Raw genomic sequence first — 23317 nt, 5'->3', positions numbered from 1 at the left:
CAACAGGATTTTGACCGTGACTTTTGCCATCTTGTAACCTTAGAGTACCGGTTTACAAAAATTTATTGAATGATAAATCTACATGTTCTTTTGATTATAAATAGTCTGTGCTTTTGCTCTGTTTTGTTGTCAATAAGATGCAAAAGTTTATAATTGACATATTGACAAAAATAAATACATATTTTCATTAATTATCTCATTGATGTTATTGAAGCATTGTATAGTTGAAAAGTAAATACATTTTATTTCTGGAACTATTAATACTTAATATAACCTAGAAAAAAATCAAAATGTATTGTAAGACAGAAAGCACGAACACGTGCTAGCAGAAGAATATCAGGAAAACGTAAAATTAGAATGGTTCTGCAGAGTATTAGCAGTACTCTAATCAAAGGTGTTGGTAATGCTTACATTAGGCAAAATGAGCGTAATGGCAACAAATGTGCCCAAAGGTTGTACATGGCACTGCCACGGCTTACACCACAAGAGGTAATTAATTCTTGATCACTTGTCTTTTAAAATTCTATGAAATTCATTGTATATTGCAGGTTACCTCAGTTTTACAAGCTAATGAGTATACTAAAGAGTTCAATGGACAGAGTTCCGTAAAATATTATGATTCAAATCAATTGGCATCTAATAATCCCATAGAAGATACTCGATCAGAAGCACAATGTTTACTCACAAAAGGTACAACAATTGTACAAAGTATTGACAAGGATATCAGTTTGCAAAATGTTTAGGAGACTTATATCTATTTTCTCTCAGAGGCATATACACTGCTACCATTATATTTACAACAAAAGCGCACATTTATTTTAGGAATTTTATTGGGCATATTTGATGGTCATGGAGGTGGTACGTGCGCACAAGTCGTATCAAAAAGACTTTTTCATTATATATCAGCATGTCTGTTACCTACAAAATTGCTTAAACAATACCTGAACACAGTTCATTCAAATAATAAACTGAAACTTCTCCAAATGTTTAATGATAAAGGGGAGTTTGTGTCAGAAATTAAAGATCTTTATCAAGCAAGTTTCTTAGCCTTTGTCAAAGAGTTGGCAGAGATAGAAAGCACAAAAGAATTTCAAATGGAAAAAGCTTTAGAGAATGCATTTCTTAGGTTAGATAATGATTTATCACAAGAAGCGCTTTTAAACTTAAATAATAAGGACACAGCTAGAACTCTCACTGTTGCAATGTCTGGTACTGTGGCTGCTGTTGCACACATAGATGGTCCTCATCTTCATGTTGCTGGAGTGGGCGATTGCCAAGCCGTGCTTGGCGTACTTTCTGGTATAAATTACTTTTATCAAAACTTTAAAGTTTCACCAGAAACAATTGAATACTCATTTCTGTTATGTATTAAATTGTAGAAGATGACGGTTGGTCTGCAAAATTAATGACTGTGGAACACAATAGTGACAATCGTTCAGAAGTCGAGAGAATTTTATCGGAACATCCACCGAACGAAAAGTCGACGGTAATTAAAATGGAACGTCTTCTTGGTCAATTAGCTCCTCTTCGGTCCCTAGGTGACTTTCGTTACAAATGGAGCAAAGAAATTTTACAGCAAGTAGTAGTACCATATTTTGGCGAAGCTGCGATTCCACCAAATTATTATACTCCTCCATACTTAACGGCGAAGCCAGAAGTTAAATATCATAGATTAACACCTAGAGATAAATTCCTTATAATAGCGAGCGACGGTCTTTGGGATTTAATCTCGCCGTTGCAAGCTGTGCGTTTAGTGGGCGAACATATGAGCGGAAAAGTAACCCTAAGTCCCTTGAGATTACCTCGTAAAAATATGAAATTATCTGATATAAATAAAATGTTACTACAACGAAAAGAGGGTTTAAAGAAAAAACCTCTCGACAGTAATGCTGCAACTCATTTACTGAGAAACGCTCTCGGTGGAACGGAGTATGGTATAGATCATTCTAAATTGTCACAGTTATTAACATTGCCTAACGAAGTAGTTCGGTTATTCCGTGATGATATCACGATCACAGTGGTGTACATGGATTCTGAATTTTTAAGGCACTGCCCACCGTAAATAATAAAAATTTTTTGTTACGTTTATATGAACTTCTGTAATTGGTATTATTATTTATCATTAATAACATATTATCGTGTACAGCTTGTTATTTATTTAGTTAACAATAAAAACAATTTACATGGAAATAGTGTTTTGCTTATTTGCAATACGTACACATATATATATAATATGTATATCACATACTACACGTAATCGCGTTCACTCAATTCAACGAACCTTTTAGATCAATTATTTGTAACTTTAATTTACGGAGCAAACGATTATAGGGATCATAGGTGATGCGATTGACATTATCTAAGCACAATCAAAATTATAAAATATACAAACAAATTACTAATCTGTAATTGTAAACATCCTTTAGAAATACTTGTAAAGCCTACATATTATACAGTTAATTTGTTAGGTACAATTATAACGACAATTATAAGACAGTTTAAAAACACGCAGTGTTCGTTACTTGCGTCATGGGCCACGTTTAAACCTTTTCTCGCACTTTTTGATAAAAAACAGTACCGTCTTTTTACCGACCGAAATCCTAACAGTATCTCGTTTCAAAATATATAGTTTACTCTATGATTCTTAGATTAACTTTGACAAATAGTATTTGTGAATAAGCATTAAGCTTAAAGTACAATTGTTATTATGTAGTGGGTGTTAAAAATGAAAAAAAGAAGAAAAGACAGCATCAGGAAAACCTGAGTTCAAGTGTTTCTGTATAAATACTGTATAGTCGTGGCGGTAATGAAATAAGACATAAGGCAAGCGTGTGTAACTGAAACGTACTTTTGGAAGTTTACATTGATTTACTTCCTTATGAAAATTCAAGTATCAACCTTCTTGACCAAAATCTTCTTTGAATTTTTCTAACTTGGTCATGTCCTCTTCGTTCACTGTAGGGCGGGTAGTTGCCAACGATTTCAGCATATCTTTCTAAATATGGAAATAAGACACCAGTGTATTTAATGTGAAAAGATGTTATAATAAAAAAAAATATATATATATATATGCAATATTTACCATAGTGACGGGAGGCTCATACAATTTGTCACCTTCGACTTCCATCCAGCTCATTTCAATGGCAGCTGGATCTCCTGGTGAACACGGTGTAAGTAAATCATCCACGATAACAGATGGATCTTTTGGTGAAGGTCCTCTGACGCGTTTAAAATGTGTTGCAGTTTGGACTTGTCTAACTGGTTGCATCAATGCATCTCGTACAATAATACTAATATCAGCTCCTGAGTAACCATCAGTAGCTGCTGCTAATTTCTTAAAATCTTCCTCTGTTAAACAATGAGAAGTACTTCCTAAATGAAGCTTGAACATTATAGCACGAGCTTGTTCATCAGGTAGAGGAATATAAATTCTCTTTTCAAATCTTCTTCTAATAGCTGAGTCTAACACCCATGGTATATTTGTAGCTCCTAGTACTAGGATACCATCATTGTCTGAGCCGACACCTGACATAAATAATTAAGACAATAATTAATAACGTAACGTTATAAATACTAATATATTACAATATATGTTTCATTACCTTGCATTTGAACTAAAAATTCTGTTTTTATTCTTCTCGCAGATTCCGATTCATTATCGGAACGTGACGAACAAAGTGAATCCACTTCATCAATAAATATGATACTAGGCTTATGTTGACGTGCTAATTCAAATAAATTTTTCACAAGCTTCTCAGACTCTCCAAGCCACTTGCTTACCAAGTCAGAAGATGATACAGAAAAGAATGTTGAATTATTTGCTTCTGTTGCCACAGCTTTTGCTAGATATGATTTACCGGTACCTGGTGGCTGGAAATATTTCAGAATTATTTGAAAAATATTTAAATAAGATTCTTTTCATGTTTCATATAAGAAGTTACCCCAAACAGTAAGATACCCTTCCAAGGGATTCGTTTTCCAGTGAAAAGATGGGGGAAACGTATTGGTAAAATAACAGCCTCTTTTAATGCTTCTTTAGCCCCATCAAGACCAGCAACATCACTCCACTTAACATCTGGCTTTTCAATAATTATTGCTCCTTCTAGTTTGCTTTGAAGTTTCTTCTTCTCAGGATCACTGTCAGTGTCACTATCCCCGCTATCACTCTTTTTGTCCTCAGGTTTAGAATTATCTTCACCTGCTTTCACTGGTTTTTTTTTATTCTTTTTCAGGTAAGCTTTCAGCTTTTCTGCTCTTTCCAGGTATTGTGTACATTTTGCCCTGATGCTTTCCTTTGCTCTGTCTCCTTGTGCTTCATCTAAACAGGTATTAACAATGATAAAGTTGTAGGTGAATCTTCTTATCAGACTATCATGAGTTATACTTATTGTAAAGGAAGCTTAGTAACTCTCGTACATTTAATAGAGTGCAAAAAATATTCAACTGCATGCTCGTACAACCTAAGTGCCTCTTCATAGTTTTTGTTACGGTCTTCTTCTGTCGCTCTGGTAACCAAATCTATGGCTTTCTATGAAATGCCAAATGGATTCATCACTGTAATTGCTATTTTAATGAACAAGTAGATACAATGAGACATACAATGTATCTCAGTGGCTCACCTGCAGTATCGTGCCTAAAGCCATTGTATTGCCTCAAAGTAAACCTAACCTTTACTTTATCTACAAGAGTTCGGATTATCCAGGGGGGTAAGTCCACCGTCACGATAGGACGCGACGTCTCACCAAAACAAAGAGAAATACCAATCGAAATGGCGACAAATCACATCGATGAAATATCCTGCGTTAACCAATTTATTTCAGTATTAAATGCCAAGTTTCCTATCGTTTGATAACCTTCAAAATTCAGTCATCCAACGTCACCGCTTGACATATCACATCCATCACTAACACACTTTCGAAGAAATTCTCTGAATTGCACTACATACTGTATACTGTATAGAAACTATATGCATACACGATATAGCATCTTTAAGTACACACTGTTAAAGCGTGTTCATAGAAACGTTAGATGAGCTGTAGAAAAATTGGTATCTAATACTCAAAGGAATAGTGTGGAAAGCATTTGAAAATTTAAAAAAAAAGTTCCAAATTTTCCCCAAGTTGTAATCAAACACCCTGTATATACACCATGAAAATTTGAGGATTGTTCAAGCTGCGCAGTTGAGAGCAAAAAGTATGGCTTTCGACCTCCTGTCGGCCTCCTCAAAACAGAAGCCGATAAATTGATAACAGAATGTGCCTTACAAGTATCTGGTATTAAAATAAAAATAGTATGTTAATAACTTCGAAACTACGATGAAACGCTAAACTAAAATGAACAAACGCTTATCTGCGATAACGAAATATTATAAATTTAAGTGAATGAGAACCAAATCAGTTATCACGTGATCCTCATCACGTGATTATTGTGTAAGGTTAGGAATAATTGGCAAGTTTGTGTGGTCCACTAAAGTGCAGTTCACAGAAATGTATCGTTGAGAAAATAGACAATGAAAACGCAGCTTACGAACGCGAACGCATGTGCAACAGCTACCTGTCTACGAAGCACCGAGTCCGAAGAGATAAAAACCTCGGGGCTACTCAGGGCTACCGATGGATCTTTTACTGTGTTTATACCTGTTTCTTATTTTTGTTTCAACAGTCGTGCTGGCCTAAATCCTCCGATCGGAAAGTTCGCTTAATTCGCATTCTAACCTAGCGAAATATCGACATAACGAAAAATGCATGCCGCGACCATATGATAGAAACATTAGTCGAAACTAAGAGATTTGGATCACCATCGTACAGTAGTTTTACAATAAGGGAGCCACCGAAGAATATCGTTTGACCTAAGTATGAATCACTTGTTCATCCCTACCTACCGAATTTTCTCGCTCGTTCCTCGTAAGAATCTCGTGCGAAATTAGGGGTGTGGCTGACCGGTTGTTTCTTTCATTATTCTAGGCTAGGTTCCGAATTCAACTTTGTTCTCGGTTCTGTCTAAGGTTAGGATTCCTATGCAGTTAAAAGATTATCTCTCCTTTATTGGATGCAACCGATGTCAGCTCGTTTTCGCTGATTTTCGCCTATATATGCTAATAAAAATTCAAGGTCCGAAACGTGTTCAGGGAAACTCGAAATAATGATCTTACTTTTTTCGTGATTTTTTTTTTTTTTTTACACACGAGCCTTTTCGCAGTTTCGTATGTGATCCTGCTAGCTTGATAAATTGAATTATAATGCGCAGATAGCTAGGCATTAAAAGACTTTGAAATAACGAATTACTTTTATGTAAGTTGGAGTATTTGATATGATCCTGTTCTTTTTGTGTATAAATATTGCGAGCGTATTTTAATTTGTCAAAGATTTTCAAGGAGAATAGAAATATATATTTTATATTTGAAAATTGATGTGTAATTTGTTATTGAATATTTTTATATGTGAAGACTGATACAATTTAGAGATAATATTTCTGCTAAGAAAGAAATTTATTTCTTTTGTCCAGATAATACAATATATCAGACATAGGCCAGTAATGTCTGTCCCTTCTTCATCATCTAGTAAAATAAATGATAATAAACCTGGTGGTACAAGTCCAAGTCCTATAGAAGGTATTGAAGGTGTTCCAGGACCTAGTTCCATAGAACCTATGCACTCTGTCTTACCACAAGATGGAGAATCTGAAGATTATGGTGATGATGGTGAGGAGGAAGATGATGATAGTAGTGAAGAAGAAAGCGATGTGAGTGCAGTTCTTACTTGTTCTTGGTGTACAATCAGAGATTTTGTGTCAACACAGTGATCAATCTGATTTTAGATCAGCGACACTGGGATATTTTGTGATGCAGATTGTGAACCTGATCTCGAAAGTAACAATTGTTCATTGTCTACATCACAATCACAACCTCTCACACAACGAGTACAGAGTCCCATTTTACACACCTGTGTACCACTGGATGTTGTTCAACCCCAAAGGAAACGTAAAAGTGAAACAGAATCAAGTTTACCCTGTAAAAAGCTTAATCCAGAAGATAAGTCACATATGTAAGTATAGTCCATGAAAAGTCATGTGCAAGGCATAGATTTTCAAAGACAGATCTCCAAAATCATATGCTCCATATTACATAAATTCTTTTACTCACAGGATTGTTAAAAAATTAGATGAAAAAAGCAAACATATGAGATGTGTTATTCCAACAAAAGATAATCCTCCACCTGAGATGAGCAATTGGCTTCTTCAATTTCAGGTACAAAGGAACAGCTTCTAAATTAGATACTTCATAAAACCATGTGGAAACTAACTTGGACGTGCTTTAATTACAGAGGTGGTCAAACGCGGAAAGAATGTTAGCTATAGACGAGTTAATCGAACGGTGCGAGCCGACGCAGGTACGGCATATGATGCAGGTGATAGAGCCTCAATTTCAGAGGGATTTCATATCGTTACTGCCGAAAGAATTGGCCTTGTCGGTATTAGCTTTCTTAGAACCGAAAGATCTGTTACGTGCCGCGCAAACGTGTCGCAACTGGCGGTTTCTCGCCGACGATAATCTGTTATGGAAAGAGAAGTGTAGAGCCGCTGGGATAGAAGACTTAAAAGACTTGCATCCAACGAAACGTAAGAACTGTAGAAATCCTGGCAACTCCTCGTCTCCGTGGAAACAAGCGTATATGCGACAACACAATATTAAAATGAACTGGAGGACGAAACCAATTCGCACACCAAAAGTTCTAAAGGGTCACGACGATCATGTAATCACATGTCTCCAATTTTCTGGCAATCGAATAGTGAGTGGTTCTGACGACAATACTCTTAAAGTATGGTCTGCTGTTACAGGCAAGGTAAATTGAAGTTTTATTTATAACTATGACAAGCATCAGAGTTAGTAAGGAATCTTTTCTAAAATATCTTTTTTCTTACGTTTTAATTCAATTCCGCAGTGTTTAAGAACATTGGTCGGGCATACTGGCGGTGTATGGTCCTCACAAATGTCTGGCACTACCGTGATCAGTGGTAGCACGGACCGTACGTTAAAAGTATGGAACGCCGAAACTGGTCAGTGTATCCATACTCTTTACGGACATACATCGACGGTGAGGTGTATGCATCTGCACGGTAACAAAGTAGTCAGTGGTAGTAGAGACGCTACGCTGAGGGTGTGGCAAGTGGATACCGGCGAATGTTTACACGTGCTTGTGGGCCATCTGGCAGCTGTTAGATGTGTGCAATATGATGGAAAATTAGTGGTCAGTGGAGCCTACGATTATATGGTTAAGGTTTGGAATCCGGAACGCGAGGAGTGCCTTCATACTCTACAAGGACATACAAATCGTGTTTATTCCCTCCAAGTAAGCGTTTAACTTAAGCGAGACTAGTACGTCGCGACTTATATGACTTGCTTACGTGTTCATGGAAACTTATTTAAGCGTAAAGTGTTAATACTTATTTAACTGTTGTACATGTAGATATTAACGAGCATCCTTTTTTTTCTTTTTGCCACCATGTCAGTTTGATGGTGTACATGTTGTTAGCGGTTCTCTGGATACGAGCATTAGAGTATGGGAAGTCGAAACTGGTGCATGTAGGCATACGTTAATGGGACATCAGTCGTTAACCTCAGGAATGGAGTTACGCAATAACATATTAGTATCTGGAAATGCGGACTCTACTGTTAAAGTATGGGACATCGTCAGCGGTCACTGCCTTCAAACACTCTCTGGTCCAAATAAACATCAATCTGCGGTCACATGCCTTCAATTTAACAGTCATTTTGTAATTACTTCGTCCGACGATGGCACCGTTAAGCTATGGGACGTTAAAACTGGTTGGTTTATGTTATCCCCTCTCCCTCATTTTTTTTTTGAACTTTTTTCCTCAACTTTTAACCCTCGGTCGGTGATTTATTGCACCGTTCACTGGCCGAGGGTTAAGGAACATTTCTTACAGTTCTCGTTGTGCTTTTAGGTGATTTTATAAGAAACTTGGTTGCTCTGGAAAGCGGCGGAAGTGGTGGTGTTGTGTGGAGGATACGTGCAAGTGATACAAAACTGGTGTGTGCAGTGGGTAGCCGTAACGGCACAGAGGAGACCAAACTTCTTGTTCTCGACTTTGATGTAGAGGTAAAATAGTGCACTTCTTCGCGGACAAAACTGCCCTCCCCTATGACTTCTGTACATATTCTGATTAGGTAGCATAACCGATCTACTGTACAATGATTCATGTATTACGTGGTGTGATTGTGATAAGAATGTATGTTGAAAATCCGAAGGGAGATCGCAAAAGTCAAACGTGGTTCCATAGTTGTTGCAAATGATCTCCGAGATGGTAGGATGTTCAAACCGAAGGCATTAATTATATTAATTATGGAGTGTATTAATCGTGGTGTACAAATATGGAAATTTCAAAGACTCAACAAATTTACGAAGAACGAGGAGCTTATCAGTGTACTATTGTATTATTGCTGTTATGAAATTTGAAAGAAATCGCTAGTAATTTAAACGAAAATCAGCCCTTCATAAGCATGATCACTTAACGATTTATATGGGCGTTTAGGAAAGTATTTTTAAACTGCAGGCAGAAAGATTTCTTACCATATTTGTCAAGCTTATAGATGAAATTGTCGCTTAAAGAATCTCAAATTTTGACAAACAAATGATTCAAATCGGGTAGGCGAAAGAAAGGAAGCAAAACAGAAGAAGACAAAAAATGGTATAAGACAGCAAATTTGGTTAAAATACGGAATGAAAATAACGAAATTCGGTTGTTAAATATTCTTTGTACAATAAGTTCTTCTTCAACTTCGTTATACTTAATCTGGCTTATTTAAATTTTTCATTTTGCGTTAATTAGATTAATTACTATGGGAATTGTGCATAATTTATTGGATGACGTAAATATTTAATAACTTTTTTTTTTTTTTTTTTTTTTTTTTATTGAGATGTACACTGCTTGTCATTTAATCTATTTGGCGTATATTCTTTTTCATACGCGTCAATTTGTATTTCATAGTCTAAATTCTTTGTAAACGAATTTTCTTACGAAATCATGAGATCGAAATTCGTTTCTTACTTTTTGACTTAAAAGTACGTCTTTGAAAATCATAGCGATTTCTAGCATTTCATCGACGCTAACGTTATATTACATTGAAACATGTAATGGTTTCTTATATTAATCGTTATTTGAATTATCAACGAACGTGTTACACGAAGAAAATAATTATTTGTGCTTCCGTTTCGTTATTCGTTACAGCGGGAAAAACTGAGATGTACAAACTTTATCATAATCACTTGATTTACTAATTTAATATACCCATATACATTTATGTATAAACGAAGGCGCTGTTTTTTTATTATTTTGCGCGTTTATCACTAAAGATGAATAGAGTGTATGCATACAAAGGAATATGCATGCAAAGGAAATTTGATGTCAAGAATTTCCACTAAATAATCGTAGAACTTTGTCTATATTGAGTCACAATATAGGTGTCCTGTTGTATCTATAATCATTACATAACTATGACTATAGATTAATGTTATAAACGTGTAATAATCGAAAAAAATTTGCAACATCAAATTATTTAGTAATTAAGTATTTTGAGGTATTTGAATGATTTTCTTCGTTGTGACACGTTCGACAAATCATTCGCTATTTGATCAAACAACCTGAGTTAATCCAATATTCGTGATAGTAATTTAATTGGATCATTGAGGAGTTTATATTTAAATAAAATGTATTAATTTTAACATTAGTAACAAGTCTGGGTTTACTATGGGGCAATAATAAGAGTTGCAGACTTTCCTGTGCAATATGAGCGAATCGATGGAACAATTTGAAATTAGTTGTGCAGGATTCAACAGAAATAACAAACCTGTTCAAAAGTATCATAGATCTTTATCTCAAAGTAATTTTACATACAAGCGCTATCATTACAGAAAGTATATTATATATATATATGTGTATATATAATATAAACAATTTGATTTCAACTGACAGCACATCTTATAAATTTTACTGTCAATTCAGATTGCGATTCGTGTAAATGCAATTTTTATTATTGAACCTAGGGTATTCTAAGAATCGTGTTTTATTTGTATATTGCTCAATAGTTTATATTTGTAATGATGTGTTATCTGTTGTATCATTTTTTATAAGAAATAGAAAATGTTGCTGCATTTTAAATGTTGTCACGTTTTATCTTTTAATTAATTAATTACTATTTCAAACAGTACCAAATTTCTAATTACAGTGTATAAATATCATGTTTCAATGACAATAAGGAAAGTACATTCCATACAAGGAACATGTATAGACTGATTCTTCTCTTGAAGGTATTCCTTCTGGATGTAATACAGACCACCACATCTACATCGATAAACAAGTGTATCTTCATTATCATTTATTGCTTCCAGCTCAGTAACAGATATCCTTGCGTATATTAAAGCAGAATTAGAGTCCAGTTCTTCTTGCTTTTGAATGGCATCGTACTCTTCTCTTGACTTAGGATCACGCAGGACATTCCAAGCTTTCAGTATATGTTGAAACTTTATACTGTCATTTTGTATAGATGTGTTCTTGTCTGGGTGGAACTTTAAAGCTAACGCATGATATGCCCGTTTTATATCTTCAGATGTTGATTCCTTGGTGCAACCAAGTACTTCATAGTAATCTACTGAGTCCATAATGTGAAGTTTATTTCAAATCTAAAAATGAATTAACATAATCGTGCTGTAACTTCATGTATTTCGTACGATGCCATTGTTCAACACAAATGGATAAGAGAAACAAATTCGATTGATCAGCATAACCTAACTAACGTTGAAACCATGATTTCTCCATCTTACAAATCCTTTATCTACATATTTACGTGTTTGCGCACGCGTCGATAGAGAGCGCTGCTCGATTAACAATCACCCGCGAACTTAAATTAAATTGTTCCTCTAATCTTTATCATTAAGTTCAAATTTAACGACGAATGCGCGCCTTGATGACTAGCTTAATCGTACCATATACAGGAGGGTAATATCTAGCTTTTTGATATACCCAACAGTTTAATTACCACGATACAAGATACAGTGAGTCAAAAAAGTATTTGCATACCCAGTTTTTGTTAAATAGAAAATTGGTATATTAGACAGCAGACTCTGAGTCCACTTTGTCTGACATAGAGTTGGGCTTTTCTCAAATGAGTTTTTATTCGAATAAATTTTATACTTAAATTCAATGTACAAATACTGTTTCGACACACTGTACATCACTGCAATCATGATGGACTTCTACTTAAAAAATGTATGTGCACCAAATCAAAAAATATTTTGCGCTATTATTTTAAATACATTACCAATTTAAATAGCAGTGTACAATAAAAAATGAGTATGAGTAATTATAGGTTTCACTTGATCAACATTACTGATTAAATTGATAATGGATTTGTTGTAATTGCACAGAATTTTTTATTTGGTGTACAGTAGATACTTAGAGATTTATATGTCATATATATTTAAAATATATTTAAAATATATTTAAAATATATTTAAATACATATGAAACAGAAAGCTCTGAGAGATGCGCGTGTATAATTATTCTCGTACAATTACGTAATGCTCGTGGTACAATCTATATTGTAAATTCTTAGTCACCAATATTCTGACTTTTATATAAACATATACAAATACCGTTTATTCGTGAAACTTACAGATTCACTGACTTAAAATCACTGTGCATCGTTGATATTTCTATTTATAATACAAGATTATCTTCGAGCAATGTAGCTGTAATAGTTTATAATTCGTAATGAAAATTTCATTGAATGAAAAACTAATTGAATTGTGTTTACGCACAGTTAGATATACTTAAGAAAAAGTTGCAGTATAGTACCGCGATCTATGTAGTATCGTGAATCCATATTTGACAACATGGTAGCAAGAAAATGAAAAGACAGTAAAGATTGTGGATCTAATAAATCAAGATATCATTAAAATGTATTGCTTCATTCGAAGGATACTGATTAGAGAATCAATATGTACTTCACGCTGTCTGTATTTATCATACAGGCACATTCGAAGGAAAAATGTTGCACATTTTGTCTACTAAAGGCTAACGAATTTCATAAAATCTATGCTATAACTATGGAATCAAGATTTCATAAACGAATCAAATCTTTTTAAATTATCAGTATCTTCGAAACTTATCATTTTCATTTAGTATTTAGCACGACGACTATATGACTTAGAGATTTGTTCCAGAAGTAATTATCACAATAAAAATCTATGCAAAACGAGATGCCATGATATAACAGTATTACAAAATTCCTTAACGATATTCTCGTCGAGCTTTCTCTTAAATTTATCGTTACGCCTATCAATGACTACGATATACATTGAAACCTGAAAATTGCCAACGTCTTTCCATGTTTGCTCCAATCCCAAATAGATCTTGTTTAAATACTTGAGGGAATCGTTGCATTAAAGCTTCTACTTCATTCGGTTTGATACCTGGTTCCATCTTTTGCAAATAAGACCACAAATAATCCACACTCGCGCCGAATGGGTGTATATGTAAGAACGTCGCAATTAATCCTAGGATGAGAGAAAAACGATTTTATAAAAGTATTAGATATATTTTGTACAAATCGAACGCTACACTTACCTATAAGCTTGGCATCCTTTTGAGTAATTTGGATAAGACTAGAGGATAAACCTAATTGTTTGGGAGTTCGGGGCTCCTCGTTTATATCATCGTCTTTATCCAACGTTATTATTTCACTCTCCCTAGGTTCTTCTTTCTTCGTGGCATTTAACTTCACAGTTAAATCTTTGATTTTCTGATCGTCTTGTGCTTGTTGCTTCCTCGACTGCATTAACTGTTCCTGCATACCTTTCAAAGTCTGTTGTAGCATCTTCATTTGTTTGTCTTTTGCATCCATTTCGCTTTTCGTCTCAGACTTAAGTAAATCCACCTATAAAATATAAATTTCTGTTTCTAGAACAATTCCTGTATTATTTTTCGAAAATATAACTTCTGTTATTTTGTCTCATAATGGACAAATATCTAATTGATTTCATACTTCGTTCTTGTATGCTTCTAACTGACACCGAAGACTATCATTCTCTTCTTTCAAAACTTGCAATCTGTCTGTATCCTCGTGCGAGTCCAATTGGTTGCGCGCTTTCTTGCGTTGTGGCTCTTCCTCTGAATCAGACACTTCCATTTCCCCTTCACCTTCCATCAAAGTTTCTTCTAGCTGTACCGCTTTGATCTCCTGTTGCCATGAAAAATTACCATCGAGTTACTTTCGATTCGAATTTAATTCGCAAAGTTAACACCAAAAAACATGCCATATATACGTATATATGTATGTACATATGTGTTCTTGAATTCTATACGGATCATATAATAAAACTTTACTCGAAATTTCATCTTACATATAATATGATCGTTTTTGGGAACTTCATGATACACGAAAAGTATATTTTCATCACTATTCGCAAAACACCCTTTCCTACAAAATGAGTATACTTTTTCTAAACGTGTTTTCAACGTGCTTACCTGAGGAAAATTTGATACAAATAAATAAATAAAATTTGAATCACGTAAAAAAATATATTTGTAATTCTTACACAGTATAAACTTTCTTTTCGTTCATAGACATGTCTTATAGGGTACGTCTGTCTTCAAAATGCAAAAAAATAATGTATTCGTGTCGAGTAACAATGTTAAAATAATTCTTTGCACGAGCAGACGTCGGATGAGAAATCCTTTCTTTAGCACGAGTTGCGTTATAGTTTAGAAGTATTTGTATTGTCGGTTACCTGTTAGCTCCGGTCAATGGTACCTGTTTAATTTGAATTAGCGTGGCTACTGATTACCTTTCGCGTTCCAATACTCCCAAAACGTTTTAACATTGATCGTATAGATAAAGCGTACGTGTCTGACCAGGTTCAAAGTCGTTCTGTACATTCTGATATCACTTACCTTCCGTTTTGAAAAAAAGATATTGGCAAAACGCGTGTGCGTGGCATATGGATGAACGTGCGATCGCATAAAGAAGCACTTTGTGACTCGTTAGAGACTTTGCCGGTGATTACTGTTGTCTAATCATAGAAAAAGGTAACGTATTGGACACGCTACTGGCGTGGGAATGCAAATACATACCGAAGATTGTTTCTTCCACATTTCGATGTTCTTCCGTTGAGCCTTTGTGAAGTGATCCCAGACCTTCTTGTGGCTGGCCGCAGTAAAGACGCGTTCAATCTGACTGACTGTTGGTGACATGGTCGCATGTTGCATACAAAAACACAACAAATCTTCTGTTGTATATACCCTGCTTTAAACTCTACGTTCGTTTTTGGTCTAATATGTTACTCGTTAGAGCCATCGCTACAATTTTTAAATACTTTCATTCTTAGCAATAGCTTTGTCTCGACGTCAGCGGTATTACCGAGGATCATCGTTCCCTGCTCATCATTCAGATCCGAACGTTTCCATCGCACATGTATTCCGACATTATCCCGTCACCTACTTGCAATTCGATCACGAGTCTTCTAAGTTATCATCGTGCTAAGGAACGATTCCAGAAAGCTACTTATCCGAATGTAAACACGTTTTCGAATACCGCTTTCACCGTTATCAATCCATTTTCGAGCTGTTCTGCTGCCAATCAGTCTATTTAACATGTCATAATCAGTGCTTATTTTCCTTGAGAAAATGTGCACTAGTTGCCTAACAACTTACAACATGTAGAGGCTTCCAATGTTAAAGATGATCTTAAGCTACGATTCTACTTGATGAACTATCTAGTCGCGTTGAAATATTCTCACACAGTGGTCATGCTTTTGCAATATTTTTTAGTATGGTAGTAAAAATCGTAGCGTAATCTCATCTGGGTAACAAATATTTAGCCCATCACCCATTATCCGTAGCATTGCAAGCATGCAACTCTTAGGTACACTATGTCTCTATGAGATGAATTTTCATGATATTTGTGCTTTCTTGTTCAATCATTAGAGCCTAGAACCGATAGACAGGATTTCTTCACCCACCTTATATATTCTCCTACTGTCTTTGATCCTTCTACCGAGCCTGTCCTGATCGTGCATTAACCACAATACACTCGTTACGTGACAAATTTCTTACGATACACCTGATGCTGAATCTCAATGAGGATGATATTTTTAAGAGACAAAATTATCGTAACTGACGGTATCGAACGGTCGACTATGTCGTTTATATAGAAATTCGGTTTGATCTCGTATATCCTTCCTTAAATAGCAAAAATGACGTACCTTTGTAACTACTATAACAACAAATTCTGTTTTTGTTATAGTACCAGTACGCTTAGTCTGAAAATGTACCAAGTACGAAGAATTTACAAACGAAAAAAAAGAGTACGCACTTTCGTTATTGTAAGACGCGCAAAATTCTGACGTAATCGCATTTTGGCATTTGTTGATTTCGATTATCCAAAGGATAACAGGATCCTTACTTTATGGCAACAAAAACTTACCAGACAAAGCAATATGTATGAAGATTTGCTCTTGTGTACACAAAAAATGTACAATGGTATAGAGCTATGATGTAAAAAAAAAAATGTGTATATGAAGTGTATAAACGTACATTGTATTAGGAGGCCCTGCATCCTGCCTTTCATTAGCTCCTTCGCCTTCTGAAGTTCCTCTTCGTACGCTGCTTTCTCCGTGAGTAACCGTCGAACGTGAGAATTAGTGGACTGGATCATCGAATAGAAGGTGTTGGCATTCCGTTTGGTGCAGTCTCCGCGCTCGAGCCATGTCACGACAACCTGAAATAATATTACGCGTTAATTTGTGGTATTATAAAATTTTCGATGCAATAGCAACTGAATATTCACTTGTACTGCTTTCATAAATGTATCGTCCTGCTTAATTTTTTCACAAATGTTTGAGGCTTCGTGATCCGTATAATGGACTACTGGAGGAGGACTGGATGGTGCCCGTTGCCTTTCCTTTTCAACCCTTTCTCTGTGACGCTGTTCCCTTTGTAGTTGACGCTGTCTACATTCCCACTCATACTGATCATCTCTGGCCTGCATTTCATGTGAATATCAATATATACAGATTAAACAAATTTTGGGCGAAAATTAGCTAACTTTGACTGACGATAACTCCGCGAAAAATCGTCGTAGAGTCATGATTTTTTTTTAAATTAGAGCCTAAAGTTTCTATTTTAAGACACTATGTCTCAATTTTAAGTTTAATACACGCCTATCACTGTATTCCCTTAAATCTGAAGGCATGTTTGTCATATTGAAAATTTCAAAGTTTATGGGTTTGCACGGTCTTATAAGAATTTTTTTCGAGAATGCCATTTATAGCAACATAAAGTTGGAACCTTCCCCTTTAATTTAAAAAAAAAATCAAGTCGCTGCGATTTTTTTTCACAAAGTTACAGCATTTTAAAGTAACCCTTGCATTTTGGTCATGTATAGCCGACATTGATACTGGCCGAAAATGCAGGGATTACTTTAGAGTGCTGTAACTTTGCGGAAAAAAATCGCAGGAACTTGATCTTTTTTTTAAATTGAAGGGGAAGGTTCGAACTTTATGCTACTGCAAACGATATCCTCAAAAAAAATTTGACCAAGTTCATCCATATCGTCAAACTTTGCAGTTTGTCATATTGAAAATTGCAAAATTTGACGGGATGCACAGACTTGGTAAAATTTTTTCTGAGGATGCCGTTTGCAGTATCATACAGCCCGAACCTTCCCCTTCAATTTAAAAAAAAGATCAAGTCCCTGCGATTTTTTTCCGCAAAGTTACAGTGCTTTAAAGTAACCCTTGCATTTTGGTCATGTATAGCCAACAAAGATACTGGCCGAAAATGCAGGGGTTCCTTTAGAGTGCTGTAACTTTGCGGAAAAAAATCGCAGGAACTTGATCTTTTTTTTAAATTGAAGGGGAAGGTTCGGGCTGTATGATACTGCAAACGGCATCCTCGGAAAAAATTTTATCAAGTTCGTACATGCCGCTAAACTTTGCATTTTTTAATCTCATAAACATAGCCTCAGATTTAAGGGGTTGCAGTGATAGAGGTGCATTAAACTTAAAATCCAGATACAGTGTCTTAAAGTAAAGATCCCAGGCTTTAATTTAAAAAAAAGATCACAATCCTACGACGATTTTTCGCGGAGTTATCATCAGTCAAAGTTGGCCAATTTTCGGCCATAAATTAGAGCACAAACCTGTGCAAAGTCTACATGCAATCTGCCAGTATTCGCAGAATCGCCACTGGATCCTATTCTAACTCTGTACCCCGACAAGTAAATAGCTGCGTCGACGCTGCTTTCAAGTACAAAACGTATATGACAAAAGTTCTTCTTAGAGAGACGTAAGGTAGTTATTTCTCCGCAACGTTCAAATATTTCTTGAATTATCGTTTCAGTAATATTTTCTGGCAAGCCTGTATAAAATTTGTAATGTATTTAGGATCTCAGAGAATGTTATAACTATACGATATAAAGCAAAGAAACGGTACCTCCAACAAAAATTGTTCTACATCCTGGAGGCCTTTCTCTAGTTGTTGGTGGTGGAGCATTTGGGTTTGGTGGGAATAAAGTACAACTTTTGCAGTGTATGATTTCTTTGGTACCTTGCGGCGTTGCTGGAGGTGGAGGTAAAGCGCCACTCATAATCTGAGCGGCGTCATTCATTATTTGTTCTGGTCCTAATATTTGTGCTCCTATCATACTACCATCATGTGACATCATTCCCATACCCATGGGCCCATAGCTATGAGTGTGTCCCATGTGTGGGCCAAGGGTCATTTCTCCCATCATGGGTCCCATGGGTCCCATTGGACCCATTCCCATGACTGGATACCCAACTCCCATTCCCCAGACTCCTGTTGCTTGCTCCATTTGTGGTCCCAAGTTTGGTGTGCCACTAGTACTTGACGATGACGCGATTTCATTGCCATTTGAATTGTTGTGACCATTATTGCTATTTGTAGAATTTATACTGTTTCTTTCCTCTGGTCTTCGTTCCTCTCTTCTGTCCCTTTCATTTCTTTCTTCTCTCCTGTCCCTTTCTCTCTCTCTCCTATCATTCCTGTCACTTCTCGATCTGTCTCAATAATAATATACGTCACTGTAATGCTAAGCTAAAGTGAGATTGTAACCAAGCATAATATTGGGCAATTCTAGCAACTAGGCCACATAAAATTTTTCTCCAGCCTAGTTGCCAGAATTGCCCTGTATAAAAACAAGTTAAAAACCTTCTATTGTCACGATTATCTCTATTATCCCTGCTCTCCCTCTCTCGTCTACCATCATTCTTTTCGTTTCTCTTATCATTATTATCTTCTGAGGTTTCTCTAACTACTGGTGGCTGATTTTTATTTGTACTGAACTCTAAAGGAGAATCATTCATTCCAGGCAGTGGCAATGGTGGTGGTAAAGGAGGGAACCCTTGGCCTGCTAATTCCATAAAACCCTGCGGACCTGCAATTGGAGCAAGAGGCCCCATAGGTCCCATACCTAAAAGTATTTATCTTACTCATAATCCAGAAAACTGAAATTTATTTATAATAACATAACACTGAAGTGCTGTATAAGTGCTTTCAAGTGTTGTATAAGAAACACTGAATTGTTCAGTCAACAATACAAGGTATGGGGAACTAATATATGCATGGTTATGAACTTGAAACCTACCTATTGGCGGCATAGCAGCTGCCGGTACACCCGGAAAATTGTAAGCCATGTTCCTCGAATTATTTCACGGTAGAACAGTTTCCTCGATAATTATAATTACAAATGGCAAGTGAATAATAAAGGTGAATTTACTTGCTAAGGGTCCTAGATCATGTCGTTGCAAACTTTGCATCCAATATGGCAGAAGGACGACTGTAACCTCTTTAGTTTCAAAACCTGCGGCCGGTTCATTTTCCTCTAAGATTCCAATGACAACTGATTTTGAATTATGAAGGACAACGAATCTGTTAAAATCGTCGGGACGAACGTTATTCTAGTACCTTACAAAGAGAAACATGTTGAAAGGCTAGTATCATTTACCTCTTATCGATTACCGACACATTTTACAATGACAAAATATCCGCCATTTTTAAATCATTTTTCTCATCTTGTTCTAATGTTGAAACTCGTTCAAATTTCATAAATTGATCACTGTTCTTAATTAACATTATCCATTAACCTGTTACTCTTTTCAAATTTCTTTTTAGGTATCACGAATGGATGAAGTCAGAAGAACTACAGTATCTCACAGGTTCAGAAGCTCTAACATTGGAAGAGGAATATCAGATGCAAAAACGATGGCATCAAGATCAAGACAGTGAGTAACAACGGTTCTATTTTAATTATACCAGTTCACTGATTTTGTATTGGTTTTTGTGTTAGAATGTACCTTTATCATTTTGGACAAAAGTGTTCTCGAAGCAACTGGAAATGAGATAGGTATGCTAAATGTTTTATGTTCGATACTATTGCTATTACTGATGCCAATGAATTTTAGAAGCTATGATAGGGGATACAAATTTATTTTTCAATGAACCTGAACAGCCAGGTAGCGCAGAAGCTGAAATCATGATAGCCGATGTTGCTCATAGGGGCATGAAAAGGGGTTGGGAGGCAATGATTTTAATGTTACTTTATGGTATGCACTTTATACAATACACCAGTTTTTACTTATTCATTTTCTGGTACCTTTAAGTAGCTTTTTCTATCAGGGATCAACACGTTAAATGTGACTAGATACATTGCAAAAATTAAGCTCGACAATGAGAAGAGTATAACAATGTTCACAAAGTTAAAATTCCAAGAGGTAATTTCTAATCTTCTTTGTAAATGACATAATACTGCACTAACTGTTATTAAAAGTTTATACTTTAAAATAGGTAGGAAAGAGTCAAGTGTTTCAAGAGTGCACCCTTGGGAAAACTGTTAGTCAGGATTGGAGGGATTGGTTGTGTTCTGAAATTAAGGGTACCATTAATTACGAGGTTTATAACGAGGAATAATTGTATTGTTTCTGATTTTAACAATAGAATTGGTACTTAAATATTGACACACTTTAATATTTTCGCATTCGAAGAACCGCGAAATTTCGTAAGCGATAAACATTTAACACGGTCAACTATTTTATGATATCGAACAATTCTCCACATCAAAGTTGCTTACAATTGATGTAACTGAGACGTGATTGGTTTTGATTAATCCTAAGTGGTCGCAGTCTGCCACACGTGTATCGCGTACATACATTTGCCGCGGGACACTCTTTCGATCGTGTCGATGCTTTTCTGTTTGTTAATTAATCGAAAATGTATTTATGATAAACTAAAAACGCACGTATATGTGAAATTCCATAGGTTAGTATCTTTATTTGTTTATTTATTTTTTAAACATCGTTTATTTCACTTAACACAAGAACGTCAACTTAAATAGGATGATAAGATGATTTCAAAATTACCTCGAAATGTGCTCTAGATTTAATCAATTAAAAAAACGATGATTATATTAATCAAATAATGTTTATAATCGCGAACTCTAAACAATTATCGCATACCTTTGATACGGAGTGATATGAGTATCTATAGTAAAAACACGTGCATCGATATTGTCCATTCAGTTCGAGCGGAACTATTCAGTTCGAATGAATGATGAAACAGAAAGTGGTTTTTGATAAAATCTATAAATACTTTTCGAATCCCATAAAGTTTCTCTCCTCCATACTCATTATCACGTAGCGAGATAAACTGATCGCGTCTCATGAAATCGTCTCCGAAAGTGTGTATTTTGAATTGTGTGAAGCGCGTGACACTCGATGAAAAATCTAAGAAACGGCAGCATAGCGATTCGAGGTGGATTAATTTCATTCTTACAAAGAAATGTTTGTGATTCGAGGTACGTATTACCACTTAAAAGAAGAGAATACATTTATGTACTCACCTGTGCGCGTTAATTTGGAAAAAAAAATATGAAAAATATTGAAAACCATTTAATACGAATTTTGGTACACTCTCGATACGAAAACTATGAATTATAACTCGCTCTAAATAGATAAAACATTTATAATTTTTATGGGATCGATTCTTGAATTCGTTTCATAGAATTGGATCGTTATCAGTCGTTATCTCGTATCCCTATTAAGTTGATAGCGCCATAAACGCACTATTAGTTCTAAATATATAAAATTACTTTTCCCTTTTCGATTATTTGTCGTATAGGCGTGTAACCTTTGCTCTGTTTTTTCCGTTTGCGAATATTGGCGCATTGCGGTACTCCCCCGTTTCTCTCCCATGCAGTTCCACATAGCTACATAACTATAAGCCACCCTATGCGCTTACACTTGTTGCATTCTAAATGAATTTTTTTAACAGACCCTTCAATCATTCGTCTAACGTGATTATTAATTTTCAGTGGACACGGAGAGTAAAACGAGCAAAAAAAAATAGGAACACTTAGGAGAAGTAATTTAAAAACAATCATGTCTATGTCGAGGATATTCCCAAAACTGAAAACCTATGCGCAGAAGAGGCCACTACTTTTTAATTCCATAATATATGGCTCTTTTTATACTGGCGCCGAATTTGCTCAACAGACCTATAACAAAGTATTCAAGGTAATAAAAAAATATAGAAATTATAAGCTTATTCTATAAGAAAAAAAGGAAGCTACTGTAAAGAAGTACTGTAATGATTTTTTTTTAATTAATTAGTTATTGTATTTATAGTTGTCCACTCCAGCGACAACAATACGAGAAAATGTTAAGGAATCGAATACGGTCGATACAGAGAGGCCGGTTTTCGTTTGGATGAAAATGTTTAACGAAATCTTAGGCTTATCAGACATAGATAACTCAAGACAGTCAGATAGTTACAATTGGGCCCAACTAAAACGATACGCTATCTATGGATGTTTTATAGCTGGACCAGTTCTCCATGGATGGTATATTCGATTAATTATCTTATTCTTTTAATACAACGCTTTTATGTCACTTATCACATATGCTTTTACGTTATATAAAGATGCACCTCTGTATATTACGCGCGCGCACGCACACACATACATTCTTTTTGCTTTTACTGTGAATCGATCAGAGACAAATTGTATATGAAAATATAATTCTATCGAATATGTGCAATGACGATCTTTGGTTTTGACGAACATTTTCTGATATTGATAGTATTTTCATGTTGAGATTCGGAGGAAGTTTTGACTTGTGATTTCATACAGTGTTTCATCCTCTCTAGCACCCATAGTCATTACTATTGCAATATATCTTTGATTTGATTCTGTGGATGTATAAGTTCCAAGTTGTTCAGGTCTTTT

The 23317-nt window shown here is 35.4% G+C and overlaps 6 protein-coding genes across 10 annotated transcripts; 3 read left to right on the top strand and 3 right to left on the bottom strand.

Annotated features, from left to right (window-relative positions):
- The first annotated feature begins 149 nt into the window (after window positions 1-149).
- On the top strand, window positions 150-2204 carry Pdp (pyruvate dehydrogenase [acetyl-transferring]-phosphatase 1-like protein, mitochondrial). Of its 2 annotated transcripts, none has more exons than XM_076392839.1 (4): window positions 150-489; window positions 549-690; window positions 769-1299; window positions 1380-2204. In XM_076392839.1, exons 1-4 carry the CDS (start codon window positions 358-360, stop codon window positions 2060-2062), a joined length of 1488 nt encoding a protein of 495 aa, XP_076248954.1. In that variant the 5' UTR covers window positions 150-357; the 3' UTR covers window positions 2063-2204. The 2 variants fall into 2 exon arrangements, with proteins under 2 accessions (XP_076248954.1, XP_076248955.1); XM_076392840.1 differs by having other exon boundaries at window positions 151-489; window positions 823-1299.
- On the bottom strand, window positions 2140-4906 carry Vps4 (vacuolar protein sorting 4). Its single transcript, XM_076392842.1, has 6 exons — window positions 4620-4906; window positions 4417-4528; window positions 3942-4318; window positions 3603-3870; window positions 3083-3525; window positions 2140-2995 (listed from the first exon to the last, which is right to left on the bottom strand). The coding sequence occupies exons 1-6, from the start codon at window positions 4641-4643 to the stop codon at window positions 2894-2896; spliced, it is 1326 nt and encodes a 441-aa protein (XP_076248957.1). The 5' UTR covers window positions 4644-4906; the 3' UTR covers window positions 2140-2893.
- A 691-nt stretch (window positions 4907-5597) lies between these two features.
- Window positions 5598-22556, top strand: Ago (F-box and WD-40 domain protein 7). Of its 4 annotated transcripts, none has more exons than XM_076392829.1 (11): window positions 5598-5852; window positions 6505-6741; window positions 6817-7043; window positions 7144-7246; window positions 7323-7841; window positions 7941-8348; window positions 8509-8824; window positions 8965-9119; window positions 20212-20321; window positions 20387-20443; window positions 22406-22486. In XM_076392829.1, the coding sequence occupies exons 2-10, from the start codon at window positions 6535-6537 to the stop codon at window positions 20436-20438; spliced, it is 2097 nt and encodes a 698-aa protein (XP_076248944.1). In that variant the 5' UTR covers window positions 5598-5852; window positions 6505-6534; the 3' UTR covers window positions 20439-20443; window positions 22406-22486. The 4 variants fall into 4 exon arrangements, with proteins under 4 accessions (XP_076248944.1, XP_076248945.1, XP_076248943.1 ...); XM_076392830.1 differs by lacking the exon at window positions 22406-22486 and adding an exon at window positions 20549-20643; XM_076392828.1 differs by lacking the exon at window positions 22406-22486 and adding an exon at window positions 20502-20626.
- On the bottom strand, window positions 10240-11678 carry LOC143188520 (chaperone protein DnaJ). The gene has a single exon (XM_076392848.1). The coding sequence runs from the start codon at window positions 11676-11678 to the stop codon at window positions 11256-11258; it is 423 nt and encodes a 140-aa protein (XP_076248963.1). The 3' UTR covers window positions 10240-11255.
- Window positions 11722-19852, bottom strand: LOC143188510 (ecto-NOX disulfide-thiol exchanger 2). The gene is made up of 10 exons (XM_076392827.1): window positions 19685-19852; window positions 19249-19510; window positions 18511-19097; window positions 18218-18435; window positions 16865-17059; window positions 16612-16795; window positions 15151-15257; window positions 14063-14257; window positions 13645-13954; window positions 11722-13574 (listed from the first exon to the last, which is right to left on the bottom strand). The coding sequence occupies exons 1-10, from the start codon at window positions 19731-19733 to the stop codon at window positions 13357-13359; spliced, it is 2325 nt and encodes a 774-aa protein (XP_076248942.1). The 5' UTR covers window positions 19734-19852; the 3' UTR covers window positions 11722-13356.
- LOC143188521 (alpha/beta-tubulin-N-acetyltransferase 9-like) lies at window positions 20471-21832 on the top strand. The gene is made up of 3 exons (XM_076392849.1): window positions 20471-20642; window positions 20716-20810; window positions 20884-21832. Exons 1-3 carry the CDS (start codon window positions 20507-20509, stop codon window positions 21004-21006), a joined length of 354 nt encoding a protein of 117 aa, XP_076248964.1. The 5' UTR covers window positions 20471-20506; the 3' UTR covers window positions 21007-21832.
- Window positions 22557-23317: the final 761 nt, after the last annotated feature.

The sequence above is a fragment of the Calliopsis andreniformis genome, chromosome 2 (assembly GCF_051401765.1).
Source record: "Calliopsis andreniformis isolate RMS-2024a chromosome 2, iyCalAndr_principal, whole genome shotgun sequence".
Taxonomy (NCBI): domain Eukaryota; kingdom Metazoa; phylum Arthropoda; class Insecta; order Hymenoptera; family Andrenidae; genus Calliopsis; species Calliopsis andreniformis.
This window is presented reverse-complemented; position numbering and strand designations above follow the sequence as displayed.

Coding starts and splice junctions, on each gene's coding strand:
- LOC143188520 (XM_076392848.1), bottom strand. CDS start 11,678: ATGGACTCAGTAGATTACTATGAAGTACTTGGTTGCACCAAGGAATCA.
- LOC143188510 (XM_076392827.1), bottom strand. CDS start 19,733: ATGGCTTACAATTTTCCGGGTGTACCGGCAGCTGCTATGCCGCCAATA. Junction 19,098..19,248: donor GATAATCGTGACAATAGAAG/GTTTTTAACTTG, acceptor TTATTGAGACAG/ATCGAGAAGTGACAGGAATG. Junction 14,258..15,150: donor TGTGGAAGAAACAATCTTCG/GTATGTATTTGC, acceptor TCATGGCAACAG/GAGATCAAAGCGGTACAGCT.
- Pdp (XM_076392839.1), top strand. CDS start 358: ATGGTTCTGCAGAGTATTAGCAGTACTCTAATCAAAGGTGTTGGTAAT. Junction 490..548: donor CACGGCTTACACCACAAGAG/GTAATTAATTCT, acceptor TGTATATTGCAG/GTTACCTCAGTTTTACAAGC. Junction 1,300..1,379: donor CGTGCTTGGCGTACTTTCTG/GTATAAATTACT, acceptor ATTAAATTGTAG/AAGATGACGGTTGGTCTGCA.
- LOC143188521 (XM_076392849.1), top strand. CDS start 20,507: ATGATAGGGGATACAAATTTATTTTTCAATGAACCTGAACAGCCAGGT. Junction 20,643..20,715: donor GATTTTAATGTTACTTTATG/GTATGCACTTTA, acceptor TTTTTCTATCAG/GGATCAACACGTTAAATGTG. Junction 20,811..20,883: donor CAAAGTTAAAATTCCAAGAG/GTAATTTCTAAT, acceptor ACTTTAAAATAG/GTAGGAAAGAGTCAAGTGTT.
- Ago (XM_076392829.1), top strand. CDS start 6,535: ATGTCTGTCCCTTCTTCATCATCTAGTAAAATAAATGATAATAAACCT. Junction 6,742..6,816: donor GTAGTGAAGAAGAAAGCGAT/GTGAGTGCAGTT, acceptor ATCTGATTTTAG/ATCAGCGACACTGGGATATT. Junction 20,322..20,386: donor ATGGCATCAAGATCAAGACA/GTGAGTAACAAC, acceptor TTTTTGTGTTAG/AATGTACCTTTATCATTTTG.
- Vps4 (XM_076392842.1), bottom strand. CDS start 4,643: ATGGCTTTAGGCACGATACTGCAG. Junction 3,871..3,941: donor AGGGTATCTTACTGTTTGGG/GTAACTTCTTAT, acceptor AAATATTTCCAG/CCACCAGGTACCGGTAAATC. Junction 3,526..3,602: donor ATTTTTAGTTCAAATGCAAG/GTAATGAAACAT, acceptor TATTTATGTCAG/GTGTCGGCTCAGACAATGAT.